The 12,879-nt window shown below is 44.5% G+C and overlaps 1 protein-coding gene across 4 annotated transcripts in view; it reads left to right on the top strand.

The window, feature by feature from the left end:
- Positions 1–12,879, top strand: part of LOC130199994 (helicase ARIP4-like) — a 62,489-nt gene that overhangs the window by 44,201 nt on the left and 5,409 nt on the right. For 3 of the 4 annotated variants that reach the window (XM_056423906.1, XM_056423910.1, XM_056423909.1), the window contains 16 exons: positions 2,870–3,113; positions 4,383–4,516; positions 4,739–4,912; positions 6,408–6,628; positions 7,089–7,271; positions 7,620–7,753; positions 7,874–8,070; positions 8,226–8,429; positions 8,554–8,692; positions 8,869–9,046; positions 9,347–9,565; positions 10,566–10,684; positions 10,932–11,056; positions 11,809–11,908; positions 11,989–12,194; positions 12,600–12,775. In XM_056423906.1, coding sequence (XP_056279881.1) covers positions 2,870–3,113; positions 4,383–4,516; positions 4,739–4,912; positions 6,408–6,628; positions 7,089–7,271; positions 7,620–7,753; positions 7,874–8,070; positions 8,226–8,429; positions 8,554–8,692; positions 8,869–9,046; positions 9,347–9,565; positions 10,566–10,684; positions 10,932–11,056; positions 11,809–11,908; positions 11,989–12,194; positions 12,600–12,775 — 2,753 coding nt within the window. Of the gene's footprint in view, positions 1–1,702; positions 1,785–2,869; positions 3,114–4,382; positions 4,517–4,738; positions 4,913–6,407; positions 6,629–7,088; positions 7,272–7,619; positions 7,754–7,873; positions 8,071–8,225; positions 8,430–8,553; positions 8,693–8,868; positions 9,047–9,346; positions 9,566–10,565; positions 10,685–10,931; positions 11,057–11,808; positions 11,909–11,988; positions 12,195–12,599; positions 12,776–12,879 lie in introns of those variants that run through there. The other variant, XM_056423907.1, reaches the window with a different exon arrangement.

The following is a 12,879-nucleotide window of genomic DNA, read 5'->3' as shown; positions in this document are numbered from 1 at the left end:
TCACATCTTTATTGCGCCATTTTTTCATGAAGTCCTCCATGTTGTTCATGCTTGTGAAAAATCTAATCAATCCAGACTCTGGCTTTGACTGAGGACTTGAAGATAGGAAGGGCTTCCTGTCCTGTCCGGTCCTGCCTTCCACTCTGCTCTTCCTGCTGCTCTAGATAGCCAGCTGGCCCTCTCTCCCCACCAGGTTGAGGAGCTGCCACTTGGAGGCGTTGACCTTCCTGTAGCAGCCTCCTAGGTGGTCTGAGACCAGTTTCACCACACCTTCTAAAAACAAAGTGCAGAGCATTAAAAAGGTCACAAAGTCTTTGACAGTCATAAAAACAGTGAAACACGGTCTCCACAGCCTCGCAGAACGGACATAGATTAGACAGTGGGGAACCGAGATAAAACTATTGGAGGCAACATCACTGTGTAAAACCCTCCACTATCCAGTTCTCTTCTCAATAGGAGGTTTATGCAACGCCATCCATCCTGTTCTTACCCCAGAGCCCACCCCCAGTCTCTGTCTCCACACTGTCTCTGCTCTGCACACATCTTTCTCTTTGGCTGTACAAAGGCCCACAAGTTGCCCACCCACCCCACTTACTAAGGGCCCAGAGACCCCCTGCAGGTCCAGAACGAAGCCCAGCTCCAGAAAAGGAGTCCGATATCTTCTCTCCTATGTTGTCCTCTTGCAGCATCTCGCCTCTCGATCCACCTGCTCAGGATGCTCCTGCTAATCCAGCTACATCCACCACCTTCCTTAGGGTATTTCCATTTAGCCAAGAACCCTCCATTTTCGCAACCAAACCCTCCCAATTATTTATTTTTTAAATTTGTTGTCCCTAAAATACACCCCAAGATACTTCAGCCCATCTTTCTTCCAGGTCTTCTGGGAAGCACGGTGGCGCAGTGGTTAGCACTGTCGCCTCACAGCAAGAAGGTCCTGGGTTCGAATCCCGGTCGTCCCGTTCCAGGTCCTTTCTGTGTGGAGTTTGCATGTTCTCCTCGTGTCTGCGTGGGTTTCCTCCGGGTACTCCGGTTTCCCCCACCATCATAAAGACATGCACCGCAGCCTCACCCCGGTTCGTATGGATGTGAATGAGTGTTGGTGGTGGTCGGAGGGGCCGTAGGCGCTGATTGGCTGCCACGCTTCCGTCAGTCTGCCCCAGGGCAGCTGTGGCTACTGATGTAGCTTATCACCACCGGGATGACTGTGTGTGTGACTACTGGACTCTGTAAAGCGACTTCGGGATGTCGGCATGCCTTGAGAAGCGCTATATAAAATAAATGATTATTATTATTATTATTAAGACTCCTCCCCCAACTGCCCGCTGCCAGAGCTTCGCTCTTTTCCCAATTCACTTTCGCATCCAGCATCCGTGAGAGACAACAGCCCTGTCTCACCCCTCTGTGCACTCCAAAAGGAGCACCTCCGTTATTTTCAATACACTCTCAATATCCTGGTATAAAACCTTGATGAGACCTGGGCTGATCTCCAGGGGATCCTCCAACCCGACATTCACATCCTCTGGGACCCTGGGCAGCTCCCCACAAAATGAATCAAACATTTCATTGATTGCAGTGTACTCACTGCAGTAAAGCTGAGAGTAGAAACTCACAGCTCTCCTCCAGATCTCCTCAGTGTCTCTGAGTTCCTGCCTTGTAGCAGAGCATGAATCATCCTGCTCTGCCCGTTCTTCTTCTCCAGGACAAAGAATGGATGATGCATCCATCAGCGCTGCTCTCATGAACCATGTCGTCCCCAGTGCTCCCTGGGCCTTGGTGCCCAGCAGGTCAGTCAGAGCAGACTTTTTAGACCTGAGATCTCTAATGTGATCTCATTTCCGGTGGATTATGCTAAGTTCTGCAGCTCCACAATTTTAGTCTCCAGATCCCTCATAGATCTGGTAATATCTGGTTGAGAGTGTACTGATGACAGAGCTGCTTTATCTCTACTTTCTAGAAATACTTGTAGAAAAAACTGTAAACTAACTAACGCAATCAGCTCACACCCTCCATGCTCACACTCAGAGAGAGAGAGAGAGAGGAAAGGTGAAAAGGAAGTAAAGGCAGAAGAAGAAAGCTGGAGAACTAGATATGAAAATAAGTATTAAAAAGAAAAAAATAGAACAGAGTTGAAGGTGCCAAATGTGTGATTTCTAAATGTTTTTATTGAAGTATACTTTTGGTCTAGGATGAGCAAAATCTTCCTTTTCCATGGTGTTTTGCAATTGTAGTTCAGGTCAAATGTCAATTTGAATTACATTTGAAAACTGACATCCTCTCAGGCTGCAGCTGGCGACAGCATCTCGATTGAGTCAAACCAGTTTGGGGGAAGTTTTCAGTTCAAACAAGGTAAACATGCCTGATTGGATATAATGCCAACAGCTCAAGGGAAAAAAAGAATGTGTGCGTATCGAACGACATGTAAACATTCTATGATCTTCGATGACTGACTACAATAGGGGACTTTTGAGTTTGGTCCTTCAAATTACAACAAAAATATTAGATTTTTTTAAAATATAAAAATAAATAATGGCAGCCAGTGGTCATTTCATTTCGTCTCCTTAGAAACAAGGATTGTGGTTTGTTTGAGACTTTCACAAACCAAACCGCAGATGTTAATCAAAAATAGAAGATCTTAATAGTTAGTCCTTCTTTTGAAATGCCCATCCACACCCATCTGTAAATCTGCATATTCAGCAAAGAGAAGCCAAAGAGTGTAATTGTAAAAGTCGGAATATTTTGAGTTCGTAAATCAATTCAGAATCAAGGGCAATAAGAATTGTCATGCATCATGAACTGTCGCAATATGTCCTCTTTTTTTAATTACATGTCAATAAGCATCACTAATTCTCTTCCTGTCCTCCTAACACAGACCAGTCTCACAGCGTCCCCTTCAGCGCCGAGAATGAGGCTCAGGGAGGTGACTCGGCCGCATGGCAGTGTACCCCTCCTCCATCTACCTCACCTTCGGGGATAACGGCGGCCAATCCTCCACCCTCCCAGCCCGCATCCAGATCCCACTCCAGGCCGGCCAGCCAAAGCCCCACCCCTTCCTCCGCCCTGACGGAAACCAAGAAGAGGAGCTCCAAACCAACGCACATGAGACGCAACATCAGGTACTGAACCCGAGCGGTCGTCTCGGTCAAAGATTTCAAATGGACGCCCACTTGTTTTTACTCTGTCGGGATCCTGAAGAAACTTTTACATAAACTGTAACAATTAACCCCCGGTCATTCATTGTTAAAGCTTCAGATGAAGAGTCAACCTGCTATATTTAGAAACTGATTCCTATACTTGGAAGGAATCGTTGCCATGACACTAAAGCACAGGTTACTCATGAAGTAATAAATCATCAAGTTATCATTGAATGTGAAGGTACACAATGTACAAACAGTTTATAAAATGACTCAATGCCAGTCAACTTTGAGATGAAAGGGAATATTTACTCCACAATCACCTGTCTATGTTTCTGCTGAGGTGCAGAGTAAACAAAGACTCTCTCATATTCTTATTCGACTTTTTCATAACGCTAATTGTTAACAAAATAATAAGATTCATCATCTCTCTCCTGCGTCTCATTATGCCTTCCTTCTCTCCCTCCTCATTCCCCTCCGATTTCGCTCTTATTTTAACCCTTGTGTTGCCTTCGGGTCATTTTGACCCGATTCAATGTTTAACCCTCCTGTCGCCTTCGGGTCAATTTGACCCGATTCAATGTTTAATGTCGGTGTTCTTTCGGGAGTCAACAAACAAAGATAAAGTACCTCACACTTAAACTTGGAAAACAATATTAATTCTAATAATTTTCTGGAGATTTTAATAGCTGGGATCATATTGACCTCAAGGGTAAAATATGTTAGTAAATATAAAGGTAACAGGAGGGTTAAACATTGAATCGGGTCATATTGACCCGAAGGCGACAGGAGGGTGAAACATTGAATCGGGTCAAATTGACCCGAAGGCAACACAAGGGTTAAAGAGACAAAGCACAAAACTACTGCTGGAATCTGTCAATAATGATATGTGTGGGTATTCTCGGTCTGCAACTTCATTCCTCCGACTACCAGTGACCACAATGTAGCTCAACCTCAGATATGCTTTCGTCTTTTACATAACAGCGTCTTTACAATAACATCAAATATGTCAGAAAAGCAAACCCTGACTGCTGTGTATGCGAGTGTTAAATAGTGGAATCGTTGCTGTTACAAGATGTTCACATAACAATGATACATAACGAACACTGATAAGCTAATTTTTGTAATCAGAATGGGTAAATCTGAAAACACAGTGATATAAATGAGTATACATTAACAAATACAATGACGGTTGTTAGTTTGTAAAAACACAATACCATACAAAAGTGTTTTTCCCCCTTGTGTTTGTAGGAAGTTACTAAGGGAGCATCAGTTAGAGTCGGTGACTAAAGCCGCCCAGCAGGACGAGTTGGAGAGGAGGCAACGTCTGGACCAACAGAGCAAACAGGATTTCCCCGTACCACTGCTGCCTGAATACATAACTGGTAAGAGCATTCACCCCCAAAAAATGCTTCCATGAATATTAACACCATCCACTGGTCCATCAAATCCTCTGACATGTACATCCATATAGTTTCCAGATGGCCAGAATGCATATAACGAAATAACTAACTTGTCTTTCTTTTGCTTCCCTTCCTGTCTCTCATCTTCTTTTCCTTTTTTTGTACCCTCTTTATCTGCTGCATCGTGCCTGTCCTTCTCTCCAGGTGATGTGTCAAAGCACGTGTCGTCATCAGCAGCGTCAACAGCGTCGCAGCCAGAAGTGAAGTCGGGCCGACAGGGAGTGATCTGCCTGGACTCCAGCAGCGTGGGCATCAGCGACGACGGCAGCAAGAGTGACGTGCCCACCTCCACCACCGCAGAGCGCTCACACAAAACAGGTGAACAAACATTTCACAAAGCACATTTTTAGAATGAATGTGCCCAATATGCCACCCAGTTCGGCCACCACTATCAAAAGGAAATATCACTTGAATTCACGTTCCTGGTAGTTTGTCGGGGTCGGGTGGAAACCTCACATCCCTAAAGCATCCGTCTCCCGGAGATTATGTAAAGCAGCATTAATAGCCTCATGACAGCCATGTGTTTACTAAATTACACACTTTGTTTCAAATTCCTTTCTGAGCCAAGGGGTCTGGAAAAAAGGCACATAAAAAGCCTGCATCAGCTTGAATTTCCAGAGAAATAACGGAGGATTGAAAAACAAGCCAACGCTTTTTTTACTCGAAGGGCCACACAGCAGATATCTGGGCCGGTATTCATCTGAAATCTTATGGATAATTTGGAGGAATGATTGTTGGGGATGTTCAACATCATGTCCACAAAGACAATTCAGTGTTAAAAAAAACACGCTAAATGTATCAGTGAGGGACTTCTATGCTCATTTCAGCCTGAAGAAAAAACAATAAGGAGGAAGTTTCACTTCATTTCAAACAAGCCTTTCAAACAAAAACTTGGCATTTATGCAGATTTCTTTGATTTCTTTCAATCCAATTACTTAGTCTCCCTGTACACACACACACATTTACTTTGAACATACTCAGTCTGAAATAAACACACACACGTTTTATGTTGAAAGAAGTTCAAACTGTTGGCACACAAACTTAGAACACGAACGTGCACACAGACGAGAGAGAGACCGATTGACGGTCTCTGTAGGGTCAGAGTTAGCTAACCTGTCATTAGGACAGAAAAAGACCAAAGCAAAGGAGAGAAGAAGAAAAAACAAATGGAGGGAAGAGAGAGATAAAGGGAGAGAGTATCTGCGGGGCAGAGCGGAGCAGGTCTTTGGAGCAATAAAGCTGGCTAATCCTGGTTATGAGACACACACACACACACACACACACACACACTCACAATGTCACAGTGTCACAGTGACATTTCCAGTTGCGGTTGCATAATGTCTCCCCCTCCACTCTAATCCTACTTGTATAACCAGCTATTCACTGCAGTTATATAAGCTCTCTATCGCCCTCTCTCTCCCTTACACTCTCACACACTCACACTCACACAAATCACCTCTCCGCTCTCCCCGTCGTTCCCTCACAGGCCGCCAGCTTGTATAACTTTCACCTTTTGATACAGTTGACTTTTGACATCATGGCGGAGTTCAGCTTCACTTGAGATGAATGTATCAAGGCCAATAACAAAATGTTGTTATTTTGGGGAAAGCTGCAGCCTCTGCTATAAAACTGCCTTAGTTTCTAAGTTTTCTCTTTGGATCAGTAGAGAAAACACCTCAAATGAAACTTTTTCCTAAATGTCTCCATTTTTTCCTTTTAGTTAGTGTGAGATAATTTACTTTAATACATCTTTGAGCGCCATGCTGTCAGTCTGAGATCAAAATGGGTTTTCTGCCCCCCCTCCTCCATGCAGATGTGATAGCTCTGAGCTTGGGCGAGGACAACACCACCGTCCACGTCGGCAGCAAATTCACCACTGAAGAAGAAGAGAGCGAGCTAAGTGGCGCACACGGCAATGACGCCCTGAACCGACCGGACCCCCAGGGCAGGGTGCTGGTCAACTTGAACCATCCGGCTGCGGAGAAGGACCTTTTCCTGTTGCCTCAGCTGGCGCGAGCAGTCAAACCTCACCAGGTATTTTTGCTGCTGCACCCAAAGCAAACACTTGTTCTTGTCTGGCCACCCTGCACATACTTTGGGATGTGTGTATAAGGAAATAGGTATCTAAATATTGTAAAAAAACAACAATAAGTAACATTGAAAATCTGCCTTGGATGGGACTTTTTCTAGTTATACTGTGAACATTTGTTGACTTTTTTTCGGGGGGGGGGGGGATTTCATGACTTCTGAAGTTACAGCCTGCTGACTGATATTTTCATTCAGTTTTAATGAGATCTCGCTTGCGCTTTTTCACCACGACCATCTGTCTCGCTTCCTCCTAGTTCTAATTTAATTGAATTTGTTCTTTGTTCTTTCCACACCACCTCGCCCGCTTTTTCTATTGCCACGGCCCCAACTATCTCTTCGTGACCCTTTTCCTTCTCTTCTTTTCACTCGCTTTCCTCCATCTCCTTCCGTACCGTCTCGTCCTCAGATCGGTGGAATTCGTTTCCTGTATGACAACCTGGTGGAGTCGGTGGAGCGGTTCGGCGGCAGCAGCGGATTCGGCTGCATCCTCGCTCACAGCATGGGCCTGGGCAAAACGCTGGAGGTCATCTCCTTCATCGACATCCTGTTACGACACACCCAGGCTCACACCGTTCTCGCCATCGTACCTGTAAGCAGCTGTGGGCGTCATGTTGGAATGCAAGAGAATGTAACCGGTCAGATCGATAAATGAGACTATCGATTAGGCAATATGAATGAATAAAAGAACCAGAGCTTGGGCACAAAATACTTGCCATCACATGTGGACTTATATTTCGGACACGTGACAAGAAGCGTTAAAAATTATATTAATCGCGATTCATTTATCGATTATTTCTGAATAACTTTGTAAGAGGGTATAATTTTTTCAATCAACCTGGTCAGTGGATCATTTTGGCTAGACTAGACATGAACAAAATCTATATGTGGAGGCTTGAAGATTGATAAATTTATTATTGCTCCATTACTTTCCTCCCAGGTGAACACGCTGCAGAACTGGCTTTCAGAGTTCAACATGTGGGTCCCACCCCCAGAGGCGTTGCCTCCAGATACCGACCCGGGACTGGTTACACCTCGTGCCTTTAAGGTTTACATCCTCAATGACGAACACAAGTGAGTAACAGGAGCAAGACTTTTTATTATTTTTTATTACTTCATATTTTTTGGTCTACATTTTTTTGAATTTACTCTTTGCTTTTTGCAAACAATGACAGTTTTTCTTACATTACCCAGGAACACAGCAACCAGGGCCAAGGTAGTGGGGGATTGGGCTCAGGACGGAGGGGTGCTGCTGATGGGCTACGAGATGTACCGTCTCCTGTCGCTGAAGAAGAGCTTTGTGGCTGGGAGGAAGAAGAAGAGCAAGAAAACAACAGGACCTGTCGTCATCGACCTGGAAAAAGAGGACCGGCAGCAGGAACTGCTCAAAGGTGGGGAAGGTGGACAGGAGAGGGAGGACCAGAGAGAATTGGAAATATGGGCTGAACATGTGTAGGCCACATGTGTAATGTTTGATACTTTTTTTTAAGCAGCAGGGTAGATAGAGTGTCACTGAAGATATGTTGTGCCTGTTCTCTTCCTCCAGGGATCGAGAGAGCCTTGGCCCGGCCTGGTCCAGATGTGGTGATATGTGACGAAGGCCATCGCATCAAGAACTGCCACGCCAGCACGTCGCAGGCTCTGAAAAACATCCAAACCCGGCGACGCGTGGTCCTGACCGGCTATCCGCTTCAGAACAACCTGATCGAGTACTGGTGCATGGTCGACTTTGTCAGACCCGACTTCCTAGGTATGCTATTTGTTTTTACCAATCCCTCGCTGAGATTAGCACAAAAATGTTTGTCCTCATGGGACTGTGTTGTTCCTTTTATTTTCCTTCTAACTTCAGTTGTTACGTCCGATATGTATTTCAGGTACAAGGCAGGAGTTCAGCAACATGTTTGAGCGTCCCATTCTGAACGGGCAGTGTGTGGACAGCACGCCTCAGGACGTCCAGCTGATGAGGTACAGGAGCCACGTGCTGCACAGCCTGCTGGAGGGCTTCGTACAGAGGTGAGGTAGCTGCCTTCGTAAACCCATAGCTACTGCTCAAGAAACTAAACTTCACCACTTAAATATTTAACAGACAACACAAATGGTCTAGTGACATTTTGGGTCTCTTAGACCGAAGAATTCTTCATTTGTAATAACATTTTACAAATATTGACCGTTACTTTACCTTGTTCCAGGCGTGGTCAGAACGTCCTGAAGGACCAGCTTCCCTCTAAAGAGGAACATGTGATCCTGGTGCGTCTGTCTCCCCTGCAGAGGGCACTCTACACCGAGTTCATGAACCGCTTCAGAGAGGCAGGAAACTCTGGATGGCTCAGCCTTAACCCACTGAAGGCTTTCTGCGTCTGCTGCAAGGTGAGGAGGAGGAGGAGGAGGAGGAGGAGTACTGAAACACATATATTTAACATCGATGCCTGACTTGCCTATCCCTGAATTTGGAAGTGCAATAGTTACAACTATTATATTTAAAGCCTTTTATTTGAATTTAATTCATTGATTCTCTCTCTTGAGTTCCTGCAGTCCTTGAAATATTGTTACACAAGTCAACATTTTTCTGCACCAAATGAAATCCCTGTTTATTTATCATACTTGAAAAATCCAGTTATTGCGTCCTTGAGTGTGTGATCACACCACGGATCTCCTGTTATTCTTCAGATTTGGAACCATCCAGACGTGCTGTATGAGGCCTTACAGAAGGAAAACCTGGCCAGTGACCAGGACTTGGACCTTGATGACATCACTTCCACAGGTCTCACCCGATGTCCAACTGCACCCAATCAGAAGTCCAAGCCCCTTCAAAACCCCAATCCCATTGGTGGACTAAGTCTTAACCAGCTGCAGGAGAAAGCCAATCAGGTCATCACTTACGACTGGGTACGTTGAAACACCGTTTAAAAATGTCAAACAACATAAAACTGAATTTTTTTTCTGAACATCAATGCCTTCCACATAAATCTCAGTTAGGTTGTAAGCTGAACATTTTCTTCCCCTTATTGAAACGCTGCTGTCGGTTCAGTGCTGCCACCAACAGTATATAGGCGAGAAATGCAAATAGAATGATGAACTAGCCATCAATCCACAAAGATCTAATTCCAAGAAAGATGGACTCAACAACATACATCGCAGTACATCATGCCTACTGATTGAAGTCTGCAAAATCATACTGCTGATCGTTTAGGAAGCATGGGGCCATGATTTGTTCTGAAGCCTTTTTACTTTTGTTGGATAGAGTTGTATTTGATGTGTGTGTCGTGACGGATTTCTGTCCTCGGCCACTCTGATGGGTGTGGGAGGAGATCCTGTTCTTGACGCGCTTTTAATAAGAGATTTCATGCCGTTTATGTCATTGGGGGAGGTTCCCATTTAATTCCACTTCATAATACAACTGTGTCTCTGTTGTATGCGGTAAAAAACGTGCGATATCCCCATCACCCATGCATCATTACCTTCGTCAGATGCACCTGTGCCCCAAACATAAATTACCTGCCACACTGCTCCACCCGTGGTTAACCTGAGATATGCTCCACACTCAAACAGATACTTGACTAATAACTCCTATAGTGTGATTAAACATTCTACTAGGAAGCTTTCGAAACTATGAGGATATGAAAGATTTTGAGTGATATAGTTAATCAAATGAGATACTTTTGTGCATGCATCATGAGACTGTTTGTTATCTAAATGCCACAAAATATGTTGAATTGAAAAATGTGAAGTTGAGCATTTCAATAGAGTTCACAGATTGTAAGGTTTGCAAACCTCACTTTTTTTCTAAAGTCGATCTGAGTTGCTTAAATATGGCCAATATGATCTATGATTGTAACGGTGGTGTTGTGTAATAGTACATTCTAACGGCCCCTCTTCACATGGACAGGCGAGGGACACCCTGTATGACTACAAGCCCGGCATCCTGGAGCACTCAGCAAAAATGGTGCTGCTGTTCCATCTGATAGAGGAGAGCGTCAGGAAGGGAGACAAAATCCTCGTCTTCAGGTATTGGATCAGACAACACCAAAGTGATCTTGTTATTTTCCCACATATGTGATATAATAATAATCAAAAGCTAATAATAGCTCAACAAATTAGGAAATGGGAAGCAGCTCTCACCTCAAACCTGTCCTTTTCTCAGCTTTTATGTTTCTGATTTGTTTAAATTCTATTTTGCATTACATTTCTAGTACTGATCCTCTCTTGCAAGAGGTCCAATCACTAATGTTGCACGTTTGTCTGCCTCCTGCAGTCAGAGTCTGTCAACACTCACATTAATTGAGGATTTTTTGGCTAAGAAACCAGTGCCTCCATCGCCCAACACGTCCAGCAGGGACAGACCCAACCAGAACTGGGTCCGCAACCTCAACTACTACAGTAAGTGATAAAAAAAATCATATTGTAAAGATATTGCTCATGGTTCAGTAATATCTAAAACTCAAAACCTGCTAAAAAGGACACATAAAGAGGGGACTTGGAATATGAGGAGACAGGTTGCATGGATGTTTTAGCACAGTGAAGGTGGTCGAACTATTCTGTAAGTTTAGTAGTAATGTTCTCTGTCCACAGCGGTTAAATATGGGTACATACATAATCATAAACGTGTTGGTCTTGACTTCAGTGGTTTGGTTGTGCCGTGGTTGTGCTCCTCTCATTTACAATGAGTGCTGACATCTGCTGGCGCTTCCTGAAAACAGCCAGACTTTGGTTTCTGGTTCGGCACGAGCACAGAAAGGAATACACAGCTTCTGTTGAGTTTGTGTTTTTCAGAGATATTTAAAGACTGAACTGTATCCACAGTGTCTTTGTGTCAGCCAATTAAAAGTGAATTGAGTTTAACTACGTCATAGTTCTCTTCATTTGGAACTTGTGTCCTCTGGGGCACATTTGTTGTCTTATTTCAATTCAATTCAATTCAGTTTATTTGTATAGCCCATTTTCACAAATTTCAAATTTGTCTCAGAGTGCTTTACAATCTGTACACATAGACATTCCTGTCCCAAAACCTCACATCTGATCAGGTCCTAATGAGGAGGAGAATCAAATCCACAGAGATACAGTTGCACACAATGATGAAGCCAGTTAGTCAGGACTATTCTGACTCTCTTTGGTTGTGTGATGTCTTGTAGGACTGGATGGAAGCACAACGGCCTCAGAGAGAGAGAGGCTTATAAACCAGTTCAACGCTCCGTCCAACACCTCAGCGTGGGTTTTCCTGCTGTCAACTAGGTAAAAAACACAATACCAGTCATATTCATGGATGATAGTGGATGTGACTTGTCAGGGCGTAACCCGACTTCTGACCTCAGGGCTGGTTGTCTGGGCGTAAACCTGATCGGGGCGAACCGCGTGGTGGTGTTTGACGCCTCCTGGAACCCGTGCCATGACGCGCAGGCCGTGTGCCGCATCTACCGCTACGGTCAGAGGAAGCCGTGTTATATCTACCGGCTGGTGTCCGACTTCACGCTGGAGAAGAAGATCTACGACCGCCAGATCTCTAAACAGGGGATGTCAGGTGAGTCGGGAAATGGATTGATGAGAGTTCATGTTTGAATTGCCCTTTTGGGAAATAATTGAACTAATGTGCCGGTGCTTTTCGTTCCCCGTTGTTCCTACCGAAGAGAGATTGGTAGAGTTGGTGGATGTTTGTCAAAGTCCTCACTGATGGATGACAAATACAAGCATTTTTAAAAATTATTATTAATTTCAGTCATCTCTTAAAACATTTTATAGCAGCACAATCACAGCATTAATGTGAACATGAATATACCGTATAATGAATATCCCTGCCTTGAGCTGACATTGCTGTCAAACATCATTCAGTAATCAGACTCACAGAAATGTTGACACTGCGGCCATTGTTTCTTTTCTTCCCTATTTCATGTCTTTCTTTGTCATCCTCTCTCCATCCCTCCATAAGACCGGGTGGTGGATGACCTGAACCCCGTGCTGTCCTTCACCCGGAGGGAAGTGGAGTCTCTTCTTCACTTTGTGGAGGAGGAGCCGGACCCCTCCCAGGTCCAGCTGCAGCCCCACGACAGCTTGGAGGGCGTCCTCCGGAAGGCTGTGCACCTCTATCCTCACCAGATTACTAAGGTAGATGGAACAGAGGAGACGCATGTCTCATACCGTCTGTTGGAAGTAGAACATGTGTGGGTTGCCCTGCATACAATGATTGCATTATTCATTGTTTTCTTGTA

This window comes from Pseudoliparis swirei, chromosome 9 (assembly GCF_029220125.1).
Source record: "Pseudoliparis swirei isolate HS2019 ecotype Mariana Trench chromosome 9, NWPU_hadal_v1, whole genome shotgun sequence".
Classification (NCBI taxonomy): Eukaryota; Metazoa; Chordata; class Actinopteri; order Perciformes; family Liparidae; genus Pseudoliparis; species Pseudoliparis swirei.
This window is presented reverse-complemented; position numbering and strand designations above follow the sequence as displayed.